General features: G+C 36.8%; 1 protein-coding gene across 6 annotated transcripts in view; it reads left to right on the top strand.

Moving 5' to 3' along the window:
• DOP1A (DOP1 leucine zipper like protein A) overlaps positions 1-22,126 on the top strand; it is a 61,722-nt gene that overhangs the window by 4,452 nt on the left and 35,144 nt on the right. For 4 of the 6 annotated variants that reach the window (XR_003255843.1, XM_026080231.1, XM_026080228.1 and 1 more), the window contains exons 4-14: positions 118-288; positions 1,615-1,804; positions 2,391-2,489; positions 3,559-3,658; positions 6,537-6,646; positions 8,784-8,892; positions 10,530-10,650; positions 11,411-11,530; positions 14,481-14,595; positions 15,495-15,728; positions 19,823-20,447. Coding sequence is in view for 5 of the 6 variants with exons in the window: in XM_026080231.1 (XP_025936016.1) it covers positions 118-288; positions 1,615-1,804; positions 2,391-2,489; positions 3,559-3,658; positions 6,537-6,646; positions 8,784-8,892; positions 10,530-10,650; positions 11,411-11,530; positions 14,481-14,595; positions 15,495-15,728; positions 19,823-20,447 (1,994 nt within the window). In the remaining variant the exon portion in view is untranslated. Of the gene's footprint in view, positions 1-117; positions 289-1,614; positions 1,805-2,390; positions 2,490-3,558; positions 3,659-6,536; positions 6,647-8,783; positions 8,893-10,529; positions 10,651-11,410; positions 11,531-14,321; positions 14,433-14,480; positions 14,596-15,494; positions 15,729-19,822; positions 20,448-22,126 lie in introns of those variants that run through there. The other 2 variants (XM_026080230.1, XM_026080232.1) reach the window with 2 other exon arrangements.

Raw genomic sequence — 22,126 nt, forward strand, 5'->3', positions numbered from 1 at the left:
ATAAAACTCTGCTGTTTATAACTGTGCTGAACATGTCTGTTACAGTCTTTTATGATATAATTGAACTGTCTCACATGAGCAGCTGCCTAAAAAAAAGGTATACTTTATTGTTCACAGTTCTGGGCTATTTCCACTCCTTGCCAATGCTGCTATGTCTGTCAAGCCAACATTATTGAGTCTGTATGAGATTTATTACCTCCCTTTGGGGAAAACATTGAAACCAGGTCTGCAAGGACTGTTAACTGGGATACTGCCTGGTTTAGAGGAGGGATCAGAGTATTATGAAAGGTAAGGGTAGATGTGTTTGTAAGTTAATATGACTGAATTTTTTGTTGCAACTTTYCATTAAACATTTTTTTGGATTTTTTTTTTTCTTAAAGATGTATGGTATTCAATTTCATCTAGTCATGTTAATTGCAACTGAACATTGTGATGGAAGATTTCTAACATTAATTATGATAAATTAACTATTAGTTTTTCCTAACATTCAAAGGGAATTGAAATTACGTAGACCAAATATTATGTTTATGTTATGGATTGAGATATGTAATGTTAGGAATGTTCTGCTTGTTTCTTTTCAGTGGGTGTCCTCCTAAATGTTTGTGATGTTAGTCCTGATCTAAAATAGATATCTCAATTGAATTAAAGATACACAAATCAGGCTTCCATCATTAAGATTTATTAATTAAAATATCTAAGCTGTCATTAACCCACCTATGTAAGAGCCAGATAGCAATAATCCACCTATCTGTATAGGTTAGTATTATGTTTCTAGCAGTCTGGCATGGGAGGTAGCATCTCTTCACATCCAGCAAGCCTAAGCTTGTCTGAGGTACTGGGGTTGAATCTTGACACACTGAAGAATGAATTTAGGCTCCAAGGCTTTGAGTTTTTGGAGCTGTTTATGCACTTACATATTCTTGGTATTTCTTGATATTTCAGACTTTGAAAGTTAGATTTTTCACAACTTGTCTATGAAGAGCAATTTGATCCTGTCTCTCCCCATTTCTGTATAGGTACATATATATACTGTAGTCGTCATGCCTACGACAGTGGACAAGGACTACTACCTTGCTGTATGCTATCCATCCCTTCCCAAAAGCTGCTCAGCTTGCCTTCATGGGTCTGCTATAGTGTGTGGAGGTGCTGCCACATGAGTGGGAAGAAATGATGGCAGTGGTGAAACCATTGCTGTGCTACTGTTATGCCCTGTTATTGCCTGAAGTGCTCAGTGTAAAGAATGAGAGGCTACAGGGCCTTCTGCTTCATTCTTTTCTTCAGTAGCCATGCTTCCCTGTTGTCTCTCTGCAGCCTCTGTCTGCAGCAAAAGTTGACTTTCAGTAGCAGATGAGAAAGTTGTTTGGCGCCTTGAAGTGTCCTGAATACATAAGGAGAAGCTGCGGACAAGCAGAAGCATTTTGCAAGGCAGGTTGGCCCACAGTATTGCTAGTTGGATCGCTGTGGATCTGGCTGCGTTATAGTTAAGGACATAATCAGGACTTCTCTTAGCCTCTCAAAAGAAAGTGTCCTTTCTGCAATTTTTATTTTTAAGGTTTCGGGTGGAGGGATTGTTTGCAATGCACAGACTAATTCAGTTGACTTGATTTTCTGCAGAACGAACACACTGTTGGAGAAGGTCGCCTCGGCTGTGGATCAGTCAGCGTTCTACAGTGCTCTCTGGGGTAGTCTGCTCACCAGCCCTGCAGTTCGATTGCCTGGAATCACTTATGTCCTTTCCCATTTGAACAGGAAGCTTTCAATGGAAGATCAACTCTATATAATTGGCAGTGACATTGAATTAATGGTAATGTTTTATTAAAACAATGAAGAGACTTTGGTGATAGACTTATTTATGTAATTACATAATTCTAGGGGCTTTTAGATGTCTTCTGTATCTACAAACATAGCCTCTGAAGAAATAAAAATACACATTTATTTATCATGGCTCCAGTTAAATTGATACTTTTGTGCATGATGAAAGTGTTGCAAAGCTGAGTTAATGTTTCAGAACTACTTGGGTTTTGAATGAAATTTGCCCTCCATTTGACACACTTCAGTTAAAAATGGTTGAGTTTTGTACTTTTTGAAAAATATATAGTGAATTATTTTGTCTTTTAAATTAAATATATCCATTCATGTTATGAAAAGGTAAAAGCTAATGCTTGTATAGCTTAGGGAAACTATGTTGATTATATTTTCCTTACTGATGAAATAATTTTATATTTTCTTATTTTATCTTGTTTCTTTATTTAAAATTTTAAAGTAACTTTGACTTCCCACACATCACTGTATTTGTAAGCAAATGTTCCTGTTTTGTGAGCATTTCAGTTACAGCTACCAACTTAAAATAATACAGCAAATAAATCTTTTTGTGCCTGCTCTTACTTCAGGTGGAAGCAGTAAGCACATCAGTGCAAGATTCTAGTGTGTTAGTACAGAGGAGCACTTTGGACCTTATCCTTTTTTGTTTTCCTTTCCACATGAGTCAGGTATGTTATTAATATAAAAATACTAATTTGAAAACTCCTAAATGTATTTCATTTCTTWGTCAATAGCAGTATTTAGTTAATCTTTGTTCATGGTTTTCTCTAAGTTTGAATAGAGCCGTCTGCAATAGTTTCTCTCATAGGTCTGGCTGTTCTCATGTCATGACCTTTGCCCATGTGCTTTTAACTTGATATTTCTGTATACACAAAACTAATATAAAATATGATGTTTAGGCTATATGTAAGCTTTTAATTTGCTCTGATTTGATTAGAAAACAAATGATCTGTTCATGTGCAAGTTCCCACTTCTCAGTGTTCAAAAAGCATCAAAATTTAATTCTCTTAGCAGAGTGTAAATGATTCAGAACATTAGAGAATTTTAAAAGATCAGTGATTTGGTTGAGTAGTCAGCCCCAGTTGTAGTGGAAGACAGACCTACAGCTTCTAGGTCATTTTTCTTCTACTCCTGGTAGAAAATTATATACATACATCTTAATTCTCACCTTTGTTAGAAATTATGGAAAAACTGAAATTTCCTGTAAAAAGAACTGATATTTTTGTTTATGGGGTGGTTTGTTCACATCTAGCGGTAAGTATAGGGTTATTTGAATTGTCTCTGGTTAGGTGTTAAGATGCTGAAATTATCAATGCAGCTTTTTGTTCATTCTTTTTTTTTGAGTATTAACACTTACACAAATTTTTAAAACAGTAACGGATGAAATTTATTTAAAGTTTATTCATCTGATTTTTTTTTTACCTGCATTTTAGTTGAATTTTCTTTCAAGGTTTCTACCTAATAACAAAATGAAATACTTTCTAATAAAAACAAGCTGTTAACCGAGTTAAGAATTTTTGCTGTTCATAAAGTAAACACACAATTACAACATATCTGTTCCAAGTAATAAATGTGTTCTGGTTTCCTAAGAGCAAGATTATGTGCTCTTGAGCTATCCTGAATTTGGAAATGTTGGAGCATTAGATTAACTACTTCTTTTAGTGTACATTAAGCTGTCAGCATAAAATAAGAATTACTTTTCATAGTTAATTTAAGTAAAATTCCTAATTCCTTCAGGCAACACGTCCAGACATGATCAGAATTTTGTCAGCAGCCCTCCATGTAGTACTGCGCAGAGATATGTCACTCAACAGAAGGCTGTATGCATGGCTTCTAGGTAGGTTTGTGCTTCACTGATTGTTGTCTAAAAGTGGAGGAAGGCTCATATGTTCATTGGCAGTGTTTTGCCATATTATGGGGAAAGATTCTTGGAAAAATGAAATGCTTGATTTTTTTTTTTTCATCATAAGGAAAAAAAAGCCTCTGTCTGTCTGTCTGTCTSTCTCTCTCTGGACATGACCAATTAAGAATGTCATGCTGGAACTCCTTCCTGTTATATAAATTTGTACATTTTTCAATAGCAGCAAGTGTGGGCCACGGTCAGGAGTGGAGCCTGTGGCACAAGGCCTGCACAAAGTCACTGAAAGTCAGTCTTTGTCTCTAGAAACTTAAAATGGAAAATACAGAGAATAGGTGTTACACAGTTAAATGACATTTAGAACATAATGGGATAGAAGGGATGAGAATAAAACACTATGTTGAAATACGTTGATATTATATTGATGAAGGTTTGATTATGCAAGCCTTAACTTTAAGTTTCAATAAATATTTGTATAGTTGAATTAACAAATCTCCGATCACTTTTTATGGCCCCATGTTGTTAAACTCACAGAATCAGAGAATGGTTGAGGTTGGAAGGGACCTCTGGAGATCATCTAGTCCAATCCCCCTGCTCAAGCAAGGTCACCTAGAGCACGTTGCACAGGATCGCGTCCRGGCGGATTACTTGTTGCTTAAACCCCTTTCTGGGGTGAAAAATTGATCTCTGACAGGACGCACTATTGCTATTCTGCCATTTAGTTAGAAGTAAAATAAAATACTCATTTAGTCTTTTATATTCAACCAACCTCTACTCAGAAGAGAGTAGTAGAGAATAKAAGCTATTTAGAAGACTCTGAGTATTTACCTAGAGGATATGAGTAGTAGAGAATAGTTACTCTTGTTCCACCTTTGGGTTCTTTTTTTTTTTTTTCAAGCAAATGAAATCTGTGATCATATCCACCTAGTCTGTTACTCTTCCAAATAACTTCCAGCCATGTCTGAGAGAGAAGTCAGAATCTCAGACATGGGAGTTCCTAACAGTGTCATAAAAACACAGCGTGGTTTCTGTACCTGAGGGGAAGACTGTGTTAAGCTCAGCTGTTACCTGTTTTGTTTGGCCTCCCAGCTCCCCAGCAAATACACGTGCTTCTCAGGCTACCCAGCACCCTTTCCAGCAGGCATTGCGTCTTGCCCAGCTGATAGTTAAGACATCAGAGGCAGGGAGCTGTGGGTGATGGGGGAGAGAGGAAGTGAGGAGTCAGGGGATGCGAGAGAGAACTGAAAGTACCAAGGGAAGGATAAAGTCAGCAGCAATGTTCTGGATGAAGGAACTGGAGTTGTTGCTATAGTAGTTGCAGGAATTTGATGGATAAATGTGAAAAAAAGCCAGATTTGTTTAGTTTTGCTGTTCTTGGAATTATATGGGGGTTTTGTTTTTAATACTGCATATTAAACTCGCATTACTTCTTGCCAAATGAATTTAATTCATAAAAAATACCAACTTCAGCTAAAATCTTTTCATACCTTTATCATTGCTCAAGACATTGAATTGTAAATTACCTATCTTTTAAAGAAAGACAATGACATGCACTGTCATGTTACATACCTACATTTTCCAAATTAACACTATAATTTCCAGATTAAACACTACACTAARATTTCATCTCAATATCTTTGGGGGATTAGATATATCTTTTGCTGTCATTGAAACAGATATTTTATGTAATTAAAATATCATGCTGCTTTTTTTAATTGCAGAAGCTTTTACAGCTATTTTATGAGCGTAGTCTCCATTTAAAGATAATGGAATTTCAGGAAATAGTTTCACAATGATGAGTCCTGGTCCTATTGTGTGAACAGCTAATGCCTCCATTTTCTGTTTAACTGGTCTGACTTTCTGACTATATATATATGTGTGTGTGTGTGCACGCGTATATGTGCTGCTTTTACATTACTATGTTATTCTACTCGTAAATATAAAATATGGGGGAGTTAGTTATGTTGTAAGACTCTCTGAAATCTGATTTTATGTACAGTATTATATAATTCTGGTGTTACCTATTCCTTCTTACCATTTTATAGCTGGGAACAGTCTTATTAACATTCTGTAGACAAAAAAATCACATTACATCTCTTTGAATCCAAGTTAGCTTTTAACTGTTGTTAACAATGATTGTTTTAAGTTGCAGCTAAATGGCATGCATCTTCTCAGGCTTTCCTTCTATTTTTGTCACTTCAGGACAGAAACTGTGGAAAACACTTCTCTGGAACTGTGTAATAGTGTGACTAGCTTCTTGTTTTTCTAAGCTTTTCTAGAATAAAAATTTTATTGCTAAAGGAAAAGATACAAACGAAACAAAGGCCTATCTCCTTCATGTAATTTTGAATAATAAAGTTGCTTTTTGTGGAACATGAATGCTTACTAAGCAACTGACATTTTTCCTGTTGAAATGTCTTATGTTAGTAGTGCCAGTGCATTTTTTTGGTAATCACCTGTTTACATTTAAAATACTGAACTTTATGTTATCATTTATATAAAAAATATTGATATTGAAGTATATTTATGGAACATAGTTTTTTGCAGATACTCTAGGACTGTGTAGTTCATACTGTGTTTTTGAAGACTTGTTTCTTTGGACAAAAGAAAGTCTGGTTAGTAGTATTGCATAAAAACTAAGCTATCTAATTCTATGTGCAAACTGCTTGCATGAAAACGATATCAGTTAGTTTCCTGTATTAAACTCTATAAAATCATCTTTCTCTTGCCAACATTACTTGGACTTCAACTTGGTAAGTTATCAGTGCTAGTGTGTTGATTTGTAGTTTAAAGAAATTGGCAAAAAATTCCATTAAGAGATGAATATTTATATGCCTTGTCTTTTGTTTGCTTGAAGGTTTTGATAACAATGGTGCCCTTATAGGACCTAGAAGTACAAGGCACAGCAATCCTGAGGAGCATGCCACTTACTATTTCAACACATTTTCTAAGGAAATGTTAGTCCAGGTAACTCTACAATGTTTTATTCTAGCATATATCCTCGTAAATAATATCGATCAAAGTTGCTGTTTCTTTATCCTTTAACTTGCCATTTCAATGTGACTATGTAATTTCTATCTTTTCGTGGTATTTGTCCTACTTTCTCAATGCAAAACATAGTGAGAGATGTGGGATAATGTGTTTCTTTAGAATAACAGTATGGTCAGGACTAATATTAGACTTCTGTCTCTCCTTTTCCACAGTGAATGTAGCATATGGGGAGGATATTTGTTTATGAGCCCAGCACACTGAAGCCTGTTCTTTCACAAAACAGAGTTGGAGAGGTTCGCTTCTACTATAGATACAAAAAACTCCCCTGTGTCTTGGGAATCAAAAAAATTTGATCAGATAGTCTCTACCCAGAAGGCTTGAGTAAGAAAGGTCTTCCTTACCTCTGGGCAATGGGAAGGTTCTTTCTGCTGTCCATTGGCTGGCAGGGATAGTAGAGCAAATTGACTCTCATACTCTTTGACCCTTAACTTAAAGCCTTGCTAAGTGTGCTGAGATCACCTAACCTCAAGGACTATGCTCCTTCCCTCATTACAGTGATTAAAGCGTACAGATGTCTTTCAAGATGCTGTGAACCTGATCTTGAAATCAGGAAGACATTTTCCCATTAAGACAAATTGATGACAGTGGCAATTCCAGTATTAGCAGCTGACACAAGAATATTTAGCCATCGCAACTTAAAGCTAATGTCCAGCATAGAGCTAGCACTTTCAGTTTTATCTGCAGTTAATGAGATTTGGTATTTTACTGATAAAGAAGAGAGACCAGAATTCCTTGTACACCAAGGACTTTCTTGGCACTGTCTCTCACCCTTCTCTTATCACCATTCTGCCTCCTGCATGGCAGCTGGTTCAGATATTATCTAAGCCTAAAGGCTTGAATGAGATACAGCTTCACATATACCTTCTGTACAAATAATAGTGAGTTTTTAGTGTCCTCTAGGCATTTGTTAATAAGTTGTGCTCTTCCTTTTAAATACATTCATTTGGGAGTTTTAATACCACTAAAGCATTTCTATCTGATAGTACTGTTAATAGTGCAGAGTTGATATCATCTATTTGCCTTTTTGTAGCAGACTCTACTGCTACAGTATAATAGAGGGCACCCATTTTTAGCAAGAGGGGGATAATTCTCTTATTCTTTGTTTTAAAATATTATAAGGGCATTACAAGCATTGGCTTGCTCTGGTATAATTTACATATACTTTCTAAAGCCATTTACTGTCTTTTGAAAGATTTCAAAGATATTGCCCCTTTCTGCTTTTTTTTTTCTCTAGCAATCTCCCTATATGTGTTATTTTCCCCCCCTTTATCTTATTATATACTGAAAATTCTTCCCTTCTAAAGGCAAATTCAAGTGTAGAAAGTGTTTCTGTCAGGTACTGTCTGATAATACCCTCTTTGTAGCAAATAACAAGGTCAAACCTGTTTTTCTGCCTCATTCCCTCTGTCTCCTCTTTCTCTTTGTCCTCCTCTTTTTAGAAGCTGTAAAATAAATGAACTAGCTTCAACTCAGCGGTGCAAGCAGCAGACACAAAGCTAAGCAAAATCTGTGACAGTTCAGGGTTTTTTTTTTWAATTATTTTAATTCTGCAGCTAGTTCCCTTAAATACTTCAGTGTAGGAACTCAGTTTTCYAGTTTGTTTTAAAACTGCCATTGCTAAGTCTTCCATTCAGCTCAGCCAAGACAGTGGTCTTCCACATAGGTAGGTATATCCTGCATGGACAGATTATTGTTTATTTAGCTCTTAATTTCTGCATGTCTTACCTTCTCAAACAATTTCTTCATCACTTCTCATGTCTTTTTTTTTTATTCTCAAAAAATTTTGAGTTGATATCTATTTACAGTATGTTACTGTGCATTCTCTACTTCCTTATGAATGTTAGTATAATCTAGTTAGTATTTCTGTGGAACAGAACTTGATTTCAAAAACAAAATTGAGAGACTACTTAAGTATGGAGAGAATGAGCTGCAGTGAGGTGGGAAAATGATCTCCTCTGCCAAGAATATTCCCTCTATATGCAGCCTTTTTTTGTATCTTTCTTTCAGAAATTGGTTTTGTTTTTGTTTCCTGATATGCTTTTGCTCTTTTTAGGCAATGGTTGGAATATTACAAGTTAATGGACATGGAGAAGAAATCACATTAATGCAAGACTTAAAGCCTTTTCGAATTCTTATCAGTTTGCTGGATAAGCCTGAACTAGGTACTTTTCATATTACTTTTTCGAGTCTTGACTTAATTTTGCATGATTTTGTTGACAGAATTTTTCTCTTTTATTGCACAAATTGAAAATGTTGTATTCTTAATGACAGTCTTAGTATTGACAGGTTAGCTAGATTTCTAGATCTTCCAAGCTAATGATTTAATGTTGTCATTAGCTTTACCTTCAACCAGCTTGAACTTCTACTTTCAACATAGGCAATTTGAAGTTAAAGTCATAGGGAGAAGTAACTGCATGTTGAAAGAAATTCTGTTTGGATCTTTCCACTTCTTTAATGGACTAGTGACTTTAACTATTGTAAATTTCAAACGTTGCTTTTGGGAATAATTTGCTCATTCATTGAGTATACACATAGAGATGAGAAATATTAACAACAAAATAATTACTTTTTACAGAAGAATTTATTGCTAACAAAGCAAGTGTCTTTTTGTTTTGATTTTCTTTTTAATTTTCCTTTCCCCTTTTTAAAGTATTTAGATTTAATTTTCAATAGATAAGTGCAAAGGACTATGGGACAGAAGTAGGTAATTAAAAAGTATTGACAACAGTTAAGTGTGAGATGTCTACCTTTTTCTTTGGAATAACACAGCTTTGGGGTTACCAAAAATATCAAAATCATTTTCTAAGATTTGGGGACAGAATAATAAAAGCATTAAAATACAAGAATTTTAAGAGTACAATTTGGGAAGTAAGTGATTTGCAAAGTGGAGTGCAAAGAACAAAATATCTGACAAGAACTTGACTTCTTTCCAAAAATTTGTGATTTCTGCGGGTTGCATTTTCAATCTCAGTATGCAAATCAAGATTTCATGAAGCAAGCAGAGCTTTGAGGGTTCTTCTGGCAGACTGAGATGGAGGAAGGTAATAGGAATTCTATTTAAGCCAACAACAATACTCCAATGGTAGGCAGTTCTATGAGGCTAGGAGRAAGCACCAGAAAGCGAAAGATATTTTAAGCAGAATCACTTTGTGAACTCATTTCAAAACAAGCTTTTTCTCTTAAAATTTAGGATTTGCTCAGATCTGAAGGGGGGACTATTTCAAAGAGTATCCTGCAAAGTTTATCCAGAATTAAAGAAAACCCACCTCAGTTGAATGAGAATGAAGATGCTCAAAATATTTTACATTGTAGTTTTTCACTTAAATATTTGAGTAAATTTTCTGTATGATAACATCATGAGCTAGCTTTTGTGGCTGGATATTTGAAACTGGTCAGCTGGAAATTCCCTTTCATCAGGAAACCATATAGTCACATTTACATGTTGCTGAGCTGAGCCTCTTCTCTTGAAGAGGAAGGGTGTGTTGACTTGCACATGGGTTAAATTAATGTGGCTACCTAACTTTTGAATGGTATGTGTTTGTATCCAGCCATCATTTTACACATAAGGGCAAAGAAGCTTGTGCTTCAGTGTACTCCCATATATTGCAATTACCTGTGTGTTTTTGGAATGCAAAAAAAAAAAAAAAAGCTTCTGAAATTGAGATGGTTTATGAAGTTGAACAAAAGGAATTTTATGATTTCAATAACCAAAATCAGCTAATGATTTGGTTAATTTTCAGATGTGGATTGTAGCGGGGCCATAACATATAAGATTGTCATTGCTGGTATTTCTCTTTAGGCCCTGCCATCCTAGAGGATGTACTGATTGAAGTGTTTCGAACATTATACACACAGTGCAAAGCAGAATTGGAGCTTCAGGCAGAACCTTCTTTCAACAAAGACCACACGCAGCTAAGCAGGTGGATAATGAGATTAATGTAATTCGTTTAAAAAAAAAAATGCAGAAAGCATGCTGTATCTAAGCCACAACTGTGAAGCCTCTGGGACTGTGACCATGGTTTTAAATGATGCAGGTTCCACTGATGTTAATTGCAACTTTGCATTTCATGCAAAGATCTGAAGGGCTATACCTTTAAATTTTTAAATATTTAGCATACATTTTACTCTTTCCCCACAGCAGAAATGTTCACTTGATACACCTGAAGGTCTGTATCTCGGTCGTATAGATCAGTTGTGGCATTCTTTACACTCTGTTCTTTTTTTTGAAAAAAAGGGGGGGGGATAAAACTTAGCAGTGCAGGCTGATGAGCTTTCTTGTAGAGTAAAACTGAGGGATGCTACAGGACAGCCAGAGGGGGGGATAAAAAGAGTGTTAAAGATTTGTGCTGAGTATCTTTAAAGACAGGGAGAAGAAGGAAGTGCAAAGGGAGGAAAAATAACAACTGTAGGAATGATCATGGGAAAACAGATCTAGTAAAAATATGTGGTAAAAAGACAAACAATAAAGGGAGGATAGACAGGAAACCTGGCARCTGTGCAGAGACGTTGATATGAGGAGCCTGCCTGTATACTGAGCAGTAGAGCAGCAGCTACCAAAGAGATGAAGGGGAAATGATTCATCAGTGTCAAGTAGCTGTGGGTAAACTCAGGGTGATGTGTAGTTACATAACTCAGAAACAAAGTGTAACAATGTAACATGTTATTTTTATTTTCTTTTAGCAAACTGAGAGAAAATAAGAGAACAGCAGAACTGATTAAAACTGCCAATCTTCTGTTTAATTCTTTTGAACCTTATTATATGTGGGATTACATTGCTCGTTGGTTTGAAGAATGTTGCAGGTAGGTTTTAATACTTAATTACTGTATATGTAAAGTTGAAGTTAGCTTTTGTTTTGTAAGCTTCTTTTTTAAAAGCAGTTAGTCTGATGTGATCATTCTGGCTGTAAGTCTTTTAGTTCCCYATCCCTTTAATTTTGACACTTTAGTTATTATTAATCAAATATAATTAGTGGTCTTAGCAGAAGGAGTTCTCACAGAATCAGTGTCTGGCTGAAAACAAGAGGCAGAAATTAGTGCCCCTGCTGAAGGGAAGACTCCAGAGTGACCTCAAAGCTTGTTTGTCTTGTTCTCTTTGCCCCATACGTGATTACACCTTGTGTGGACGGGTACCCTTGTGTACCGGTCATCTTCACCAAGAGTGAGTTGTGGAATATGTTGTCTCTTGCCCTGCTCTTTCAGGGAAGAAGTGTGGGAGGCCTGTACATGACAAAGAGGGCTAAGGGAGGGAATGCAATAAATAAGGGAGAACTAGAAATATTAAAGGGAGGGAGATGAGGTCTAAGAGACCCTCAGGAGAGCAGGGGTTGTTCTGGTGGCAGTGGATAGATGATGCAGGAATTTCAAATTAAATTTGTAGAAAATGAAGCTTCTGTCATTGCTTAGGGTACAGCTTAATAAGATACTTGGACACCAGGCTGACTATGAGCCAACACTATGCTGTCATCATAAATAAGGCAAACGGCATCCTGAGCTACATTAGAGGGAATGTGGGCCACAGGTGAAGGGAAGTTATTTTTCCCTTCTCTTGGTGTTACTAAGGCCACATGTGGAATATAGTGTCCAGCTTTGGGCACCCCAGTTTAGGAAGAGTGTTGAGAAACTGAAGAGGCTCCAGTAAAGGACTACCAAGATGGTGAGAGGCCTAGGATACATGACCTGCAAGGAGCAGTTGAGGGAGCTGAGCTTGTTTTGGTCTGACAAAGAGAAGATTAAGCAAGGGAGGGACTTTCATAGCACTCTGATTTTTGAAGGGCATTCACAGAGATTATGGTAAAACAAGGGGCAGCAATGAGCGGTGATTCAGGAGATTCAGCCTGGACTTCCAGAAAAACTTTTCTAGGAGGACAGTGCAGCACTGGAGCAGGTTATCCGGAAAGGCTGTGGAAACTCCTTCAGAGTTTCCAGGATGCTGCTAGACAAAACTGCGGCTGACCTTATCTAGTGTTGTTAATAGTCCTGCTCAGCATGGGAGACTAGACTAGATGAACACCCTTCCAACTAACACTTCTATGATTTGTTTAATTTTTATGTTTTTGAACTGATTCTGAATTCCCAAAATAAAGCAAGCAGTCTACTACCAACTAATGAGGAAGTGAAAATTTGTCTATAAATAATTCGATGTTACTGCAGGCATGGATACCTGCTTACCTTATTAGTAATGATTCTGATAGACAGATTCTGGAATCTGAGAATGTTTATCTACGTCAGCTACTGTGTTATGTAAGTTGTTTTCTTCTTGTTGAATAGGATATGCCATTAAGTGGAAAACTTACCCAATCAATTTTAAACTGTGAATTTATAAATTATCTTTATGGCATCTAGTCTGATTGCCAAATCACAGTTGTTACTTTTTCACAAGAGATTCTGATATCCARCTGAATTTGTCTTAGGCTTTTTCTTATGCTTTTTCCCTACTAAAAATTTAAAAAAGAATTTCTTTTACCTGGTATTTTCTCCCATCTAAGTATCATTCACTGCAGCTGAGCCTTCTCTCAAAATTATTTTTGATGAAGAGCTCAGCAAGTTTAAATTAAGTCTTCTTTTGTGAAGTATTACCGTTGAACAAATGTATGAGTAATTTATGAAATAGATCTTCCTGAGCAGCAGCACAGAACTCTAAAAAGAATTTAAGTGTTACATAATGTACACAGATGGGCCATTTCACTGAACTATAAAACAGGCTACTAGTTTGGGGAGGAAATGGGTGTATTCTTAGAAAGGTGCAGCAATTTGACAACGGTGTCAGTTAAGTAGAGTACTATTTTTTTTTTTAATTTAGATTCCTAACAGGATATGGTTTGAATGTTTTTTAAGAAAAACACTTCTGATAAATACTTTTTAATTGTTTTTGTTGACATTTGTGAGGCAACAGTGGCAGTCCATTCTGTCTTCCGTCCTATAATCAGTACATATGGTCTTGCTGTCGCTGTTTCTGGCTTGGTTTCTGCATTGCTTCTACTGTTTCAAATAAATCCTTTTTTCAGCCCTGGAGATATATGTTCATGAGCTCTTCCAAAACAGTGAGAAAGGATTAACATAATTAACTGTTGCTGAAAATGTGACAGGTGCCTCCCCTCCCCCAACCACATATGCAGAATAAATGAATTGGAGAAAGAAAAAAATTATTTCTTTGTTCATATTTTTTGTTTCCAAAGTCTTCAGATTACAACATGTTTTCAGACTGTGTTTGCATTCCTTCCAACTTCACACAGCAATATAACTCCTCAGATTTTGAATTCTTGTCAATAGTAAAACAATGCAGTCAATTGACACCGAAGAGGACATTTAGAAGAGCTTGTTTTGTTTTCATCTTGTGCAACTTGAAAGCTTCATGGGCTTTTATTTTTCCTTGTCTCAAGTGCTTAATGCCTTGGGTTTAGATCTCTTCCAAATGGCTGTGCTTCCAGTAAAATCATCCCTTACTGCTACTATTGGCGCCTATGCTAATGCTAGAAGATATTGCTGTATATGATGGAGTCACAAACACAATTTTCTGTAGCCTGATTTTGCTTATTTATGAGTGAACACTGTTTTACAGTAAAAGGTGTTACTGATGTCATGCTTTCAGAAGAAGGAGTGATGGGTCCAAATAAAATACTTTAAAGTAAAAGGAGAGACTATTCGTTTGTGTATAAGGATCATCTCTGATATGTTCAGCGTTGCATTAACTTACAGAAACATGGTGAGTGTAAAAAAAAAAAAATTGTGAAACCCTATTTGAATTTTGCAGGAGGACATTACAAGCCAGACTTCAAACTGAGCCTGGTGGTGGTAGTGAGCAATCTGAGTTACCCCTGACAAATTTCTGCTTGTTAGTGGATTTTTTATTGGATATAGTGTCTTTGGTAAGAATTTCTTTATTCATTGCTAATACTGGCTTTCTGTATGTTGATAGTCTACAGAAATACTGTATCTGCTTTGTTAAATTTTGTTCTCAAAAAGATATTGCCATGAATTGGTAGGCACCTTTAGAAGAAGTGTCGTTTTCATTGAATAATTTTTAATAGACTGGTTGGATGTAAACAGAAATGTTTTTTATGATTCATTTACCTGAAAATTTTTTGTTTGTCCTCAGTTTTTTTGCTCTAAAACCTACATTGTATCACAAGCATAGGCTTTTGTAGTTCTRTATGCTAGTTTAGATGTGCAACTTTCTTTTAAGGCTAACTCTTTTAAATGTCACAGTAAGATGTATCTTCTTTCTCTATTGGCATTGCTTAATATAGCAAAGACTGTTGGAACTGTTTTTTCTATACCTGTCTTTCCTCAATTCTTTGCTTTCTCATTTCAAAGCCTACTAGAAGTATGAGAGTGCTGTGTCAGGTATGGCAATCAGCCTGTTTTCCCTTTAGTTATTAATGATTTTGTGTATTATTTATTCTTAAGTTTGTATGTTACAGTTATTAAAATAATACTGGAGTAGCAGTCTTTAGCCTTATTGTTGCATTTTGTAATGTGTTTGTAGTATAAAAAACAAGATTTAAAATTCTCGGAGAAGCTAGATTCATTTGTATTTGTTGATTACCCAGTGAAAAAGTTCCTCTAACTCTAAAATTAATTTTATAAAATTTTGGAACTACAGCATGCAGTTCTTATTCTCAGATTTTTGGATTTTTGTTTTCCTTTTTCCATTTTTCAGATGTTTAGAATACAATTAAAGAATGATAGGTACTACTGTTACAGAAAATAACTTTTAGGGTGGAATTTGCATTATAATTCATGAGCTTTACTATTTCTTTATTAGGAAACTTATATTGAAATACAAACAGAACATTTGCCTCAGCTGTTGCTCAGAATGATTTCTGCGTTGACGAGTCATCTTCATACGTTGCACTTGTCCGAGCTTACTGATTCTCTCAGGCTCTGCTCGAAGATCCTTAGTAAGGTTCAACCTCCATTACTATCTGCAGGTACAGATGGTATACTGCAGCTTCCTAGTGGACAAAGCAGCTCTATCAAAGAATGGGAAAATAAAAAGGTAACTGATTATATCTTGCAACATCTTGGAAAAATACATTTTGTGTGTGATACATTTGTTCTGTGAAAAAGAAAAGTGGGCTTTCTGAATCAGTGTTGGACCACCTACAGGTCTTTCATTAGATTTAGTTTAATATACAGCATGTTTAAAACTTAGAGTGCACTGCTGGCTTCTCTTCAGCTTGCCCATCAGGACTCCCAGATTCTTTACACAGAGCTGCTCAGTCTGTAGTGTTGCATATGGATATTCTATTCCAGGTGCTGGACTTTGTCCTTTTTGAATTTCATGAGGTTCCTTTTGGCACATTTCTCCAGCTTGTCAAAATTGTTCTGTTTGGCAGCCTCACCCTTCAGTGTATTGATCGTTCTCCTCAGTTTGGTGTCATCAGTGAACTTGCTGAAGATGCATTCAGTTTGATTGTCCAGGGTGCTGATGAAGATGTTAAACAAGTAGCAGCCCCAGTATGTACCCCTGGCAAATGCAACTTACAAGTGACTGTCAATGGGACATTGTACTTTTGATTACAACCCTTTAAGCCTGGCAATCCAGCCAAATTTCTACCCCAGCTTATGGTTCTCCTATCCAAACCACGTCATTCCAGTTTGGTTATAAGGATACTAAAGGAAGAATCCTTGCTAAAGTCAAAGTCAATGACCTCCCCCATCCATGGAGCCAGTCATCTCATCATAGAAAGCAATCAGGTTGGTCAGACACAATTTGTATTTGATAAGTCTGTGTGGTCTGTTGTCAATCACTTTCAAGTCCTTTGTGTTTCTGGACATGGCTTCCAGAAAGGTTTGCTCCATAATTTTCCTGGGGACTGAAATTAGGTTGACTGGCCTGTAGTTTCCTGGATCTTTCTTCATGCCTTTGTTGAAGATGAGTGTGACATTTTCCTTTTTTTAGTCATCAGGAACCTCTAACAATTACCTTCAGTGACATTGGCCAGCTTCCTCAGCATTCTTGAATGTGTCCCATCTGACCCAAGGACCTGTGTATAAATGCTTTGCTTCTGTGGTCTCTAACTTGATCTTTCTCTACTGTGGGTAATGCTTCACTCTCACAGACTCTGCTGCTAGGCTCGGAGGCCTTGGATGCCTGAGAGCAGACCATATGTAGAAAGACTGGCAAAAAAAAGGCACTGAATACCTTGTCCTTTTCCATGTCTTTTGTCAGTAGTTCCCCTGCCCCATTGGACAGATCACCCACGTTTTCCTCCATCTTCCTTTTGCTGCTGATGTAGCTCTACAAGCCATTCTAGCTGCCCTTCACATTTCTCACTAGTTTCAACTCCAGCTGAGCTTTTGCTCTTCTAATTCTCTCTCTGCATGCCCAGGCAATTTGTCTATATTCCTCCCAGGTAGCCCAACCCTGCTATGTACTTTCTGTTTGTATTTGAGCTCAGTCAGGCTTGCTTTCTTCAGTCAAGCTGGCCCCTCTGCCATGCTTGCTTGACCTTCTGGACATCAGAATGGACTGTTTTTGTGCTTCATGGAGTTTATCCTTGAAAATCAACCAACTCTCTTGGATCTCTTTGCCTTTCAGGGTAGTCTCCCATGGGATCCTGCCAGTCTGTTCCCCAAACAAACCAAAATCTGCTCTTATGAAGTGCAGAACTGTAATTTTGCTGTTCATCTTGTTCCTTCTCTCACAACCTTAAAATCCATTACATAGTGACTGTGGCCAAGAATGCATTCAACCTGAGCATTCTGTGGCTCAGACAGGCATTTTGGATCTCTTTTCTATAGAAATCAGGATATGGGGAAGATGCAGAATTTTTGAAACTTGAGTCTTGCTTCGTACAGAGTTCAGGAGTTAAGACACACACCTGGATCCAAAAGTAGAACGTAGGAAGTTCCTCCTTCAGGTAACATGTAGTCCTTCAGGTCATTCCCTTCGTGTTGCGTGTAGCTTTCAGGTGTAGACTTCTGTGTCCAGGTCAACTAGCTTTTTTTACATGGAGCATCTATCTCTTAATTGCTTTACTGTACACTTTCTGAGGGGACTTATCCATACTTTTGAGGGGGAATCTTCCCTTTTCTCAGTCTATAGTTTTGATTCACAGTTAATGGGATGTTCCCTCTGAACATTCAGCAGCCTATTTCTTTTAACTTAAACTGATTGATGTGTGTCTGTGATTTTTTGCTAGAAGATAGAGTGAAATTAAGTCCCTCACATGTGGTCCCTTGTACATCATATTTTGTAAGATAGAGTCATCCTTTATGTCTTGCCAAGCTTCTTTTTGGTATGCCTTAACATAGGAGACAGCAAAAGCTTTCTCAAACCAATTTTATTTCAGAGACTTTCTTCATCTCTGGTAAAGCAAGATGTAATGCACTGTGTGTAATGATGGCAATGCTGTTTTTATTTAGTTATGAAAAAGTTATTCAGATTTTTCCCTGGGAGAGGGAGACATATATTACACTCAAACTCTGTATTGAAGACTTGTATTACAATGTTGGCCAGCAAGACAGAACTTATAGGTCCTGTTCATGACAGCAGATGTTGCCTGAGATCTGTGATGTGGCTACGGAAGAAGTATGTAGGGATGCTATTACCTGTATTTACCTAGTATGTAGGGATGCTATTTACTTCCTTCCCCCTAATCCTTGCGTTTCTGCCTAAGTTGCATCCCTGTTCACCTTATGTTCTCACCAGCAGAGACTGTGCTATCAGTTACCAACATGACTCTTAAGTGGTTAGAAGGGGACAGAAAGCCTCTATGGGTTTGTTTTGCGTAGAAGACATGCATCAAATATGTGCGTATTCTGACGTGATGTGAAACTGATGCAGATAATGCATCATGAAGAACCATGATTGCTGGAGCAACCCTTCCTTCTTGTTTTTAGCAAATGTTTTTTGTTGTTTCTAGTTGCAAATGATTAGTATTTTAAAAATAAAGTTTATTTCTTGTTCTATAATTAAAACCTTTTATCTGAAAGAAATCGCCAACTTCCATATCTCAGGGTTGGTATATAAAAGGAAAGATGTTAGTTGCTTAATGTTATACTATACATCTAAGAATAACTAAAATTCCATCCAAATAGAAATTTTGTTATGCAATAATGAGAATAAATTTTATTAGTTTATTAGTATAAGTATAGCTTATAAGCAAGTATTAGCTTATTAGTATGGCTTTATTAGTATAAATGTGGAGATGAGAAAAATGTTTTTTTTAGGTTGTGAAATACTTTATTCTTCATTTACCGCTCTACAGTTCACCTCTTTTTATAAGATATTTTGACAATATGTAGTTGTAACATTAAAAGACAATGATCCTGCCTGCCTAGTGATATGTAACTTTGAGTTTTAGTTCTTGTATCTTATATCTAGACAGTTTTTAGGTTAAAATTAATTTAATCTCTAGTGTGATTGTTTACTTGTGCAGTGGAATCTTTAAAACTGCGATCAGAGAAGTGTATACCTCTTTCTACTCTCTCAAGTCTTCTCAGTCTTCTTTCCCGAAATCTCCTTTTATCTCCTTTGCCCTGAGGCATCTTGTACTTCTTTATGACTGCAGCAGTTTTCCAATCAACAGATTGGAAATCTTTGTACAAGAACATGCTAAAGTCTAAAGTACTCCAGGAATCTTGCTAGCTAAAATGACCACAAGCAACATAGTTTAGTGTTTTGCTTACTGCTGGAAGTGAGGGCTTTTTTTGATGTATGAGCATTATGATGCTGTATAAATTAATAGTATCCTGAGTATATGTGCTTCAGGATTCTTTACATATTATTACTTTTAACTTTTTCTTCATATCATAACCACGTCTCTTTTTTAATTAAAATATTTTGCTTGGTAGTTTTTTTTTATATATATATGTATAGATAGATATATAGTTGGCTTGGTTTATTAAGTGAATGTATTTCAGGGGTTCTTTAAGCGTGATTTAAGCTGTTGCTGAAAGAGCTCATAAAAGAAAAACACCAAGCATTATTTTGGATAAAATGTATTTATATGAATAGATATAATTTAAAACTGGAATAAAAATTTAGAACTTCTGTTGCTTTCAAGCTGACAAGGAAATAAATAATTTCTTACTAGTAACTAAATAACCCTTTTTAAAGAATCACTAAACTTTTATCTCAATTAGGTGCCCTCAATTTCCCCTGACAATCCTAATGACGTGTTTGAAGATGGTGAAAATCCTCCAAGCAGTCAGTCATCAGAAAGTGGATTCACTGAGTTTGTACAGTACCAGGCGGATACAAATGATGATATTGATAGAGCACTGAATGAAGGTCATGGTGCACCCAGCATCCCTATTATAGGTAGCACATCCTCAGAGACTGAGACAGCGTCAACTGTGGGATCTGAGGAAACCATTGTACAGCTTCCTTCCCTAATGACACAGGGGACAGCAACTCGAAGTGGGAAAACAATCCAAAAGACTGCAATGCAGTGCTGTTTGGAGTATGTCCAACAGTTTTTAACCAGATTTATCAACTTGTATATCATTCAAAGTAATTCCTCATCTCAGCCGTTAGGGACAGAGCTTCCAGCAGACCCCACTAGAGAGCAAGGGCAGACCGCAAAATGGGATAGAGAATCACAAGGAGATGCTAAGGTGAAGAAAACAAGCAAGAAGAAAACACCAAAAGAATACCTTCCTGCCTTTATTGCTGCTTGTCAGCTGTATCTTGAATGTTCAAGTTTTCCCATTTACATTGCTGAGGGAAACCGTACTTCAGAATTACATGCTGGGAAACCTGAAGTTGGTAAGTGGCACTCTCTTTTGTTCTTTGCTTTTAGAATATTTTCTTTCAAAAATATTTAAAGTAACAGTAGTCATGCTGTGTGTTGTTGCTTGTTATTCCTCTCAAACATATGTTTCCTTCAGTATTAATTGGTTTGCTTTTCGAACTAAACTGTTTCTTAATGGGTTTTAAGAACATTGCTGGTTTTGCATGGAATTTGACACTAATCAACATTGGGGTGACAAATATAAATTACACAAGCTGAAGTCTGAGAGTGGAATCTAGATTTTCAGATGTTGCTCCTTACCATATGGATACAAGAATGTTTTCTTAATAGCACTTTTCCTATGCCACAAAAAGGTATTTTCAGCTTTGCCATTTATATGTAATAGTCACAAGCTGACATCAAATATGGTTTTAGCTTCATTTTAGTAATTTTGGACTGATTTGCACATTGATTACTTTATGGAATATATGGAAGTTATAAGCTTCTGTTGAATGAAATTCACACCAGCTAAGAACTTCATTAGTTTTACTTTGCTTCTATTAAAAGTTAAAGTAATCATTTCCTTAAGAAACAGCTGATACAAACAATTCTTCTGGCTATGATGGCATCAGAAAATAAAACAAAAAATGGGGGTTTTGTGAAGTGTGTGTGTGTTCTCAGGTGAGTGTCCTAATTCCAGCCCCACTTCTGCTCTGTGGCTTCAGAGTTGTTGCCTTAAAATGGTATTATGGTGGAAGTACTAGACGCATGCAAGAAATTGTAATTACAATAACTTTGGCTAATATCAGAGTCTTCTGTGGTTTTATTTCTCTTGGAAACTTGGAAGTTGTTCTTATCCGTAGCTTTCAAAATGCCATGGGCACTGCTTGGAGAGGTGATGTTTTTTTGGCATTCAGTAACAAACGCACTGATTTAACAGATGACTGCTTCTTCTGTTCCCATAGTATTTTAGATGTATTATGTATGTCTTCATTACACAGTCAGGAGTAGAGTGTTTTTGACTTTGTGAGATCCAGATATGTCAAATACTTATATGCCAGTTAAAGGCAACTTGATGATGGTTGTGTATTAACTAAGGGTATTGCTTTTCTAAACTCCGCATTCTGTTAACCTTTTCCTTGAGCTTGCTATGGGACTCTGTGAATCACAGAATCACAGAATGGTTGAGGTTGGAAGGGACCTCTGGAGATCATCTAGTCCAACCCCCCTGCTCAAGCAGGGTCACCTAGAGCACGTTGCACAGGATCGCATCCAGGCGTGTTTTGAATATCTCCAGACAAGGAGACTCCACAACCTCTCTGGGCAACCTGTTCCAGTGCTCTGTCACCCTCACAGTGAAGAAGTTTTTCCTCATGTTCAGATGGAACTGCCTGTGTTTCAGTTTGTGCCCGTTGCCTCACGTCCTGTCACTTGGCACCACTGAAAAGAGTCTGGTCCCATTCCCTTGACACCCTCCCTTCAGATACTTGCACACGTTGATAAGATCCCTTCTCAGCCTTCTCTTCTCCAGGCTAAACAGGCCCAGCTCTCTCAGCCTTTCCTCATAAGAGAGATGCTCCAGTCCCCTAATCATCTTTGTAGCCCTTTGCTGGACTTGCTCCAGTAGTGCCACATCCCTCTTGTACTGGGGAGCCCARAACTGGACGCAGTACTCCAGATGTGGCCTCACCAGGGCTGAGTAGAGGGGGAGGAT

The sequence above is a fragment of the Apteryx rowi genome, unplaced genomic scaffold (genome assembly GCF_003343035.1).
Source record: "Apteryx rowi isolate R43461 unplaced genomic scaffold, aptRow1 scaffold_512, whole genome shotgun sequence".
Lineage (NCBI taxonomy): Eukaryota > Metazoa > Chordata > Aves > Apterygiformes > Apterygidae > Apteryx > Apteryx rowi.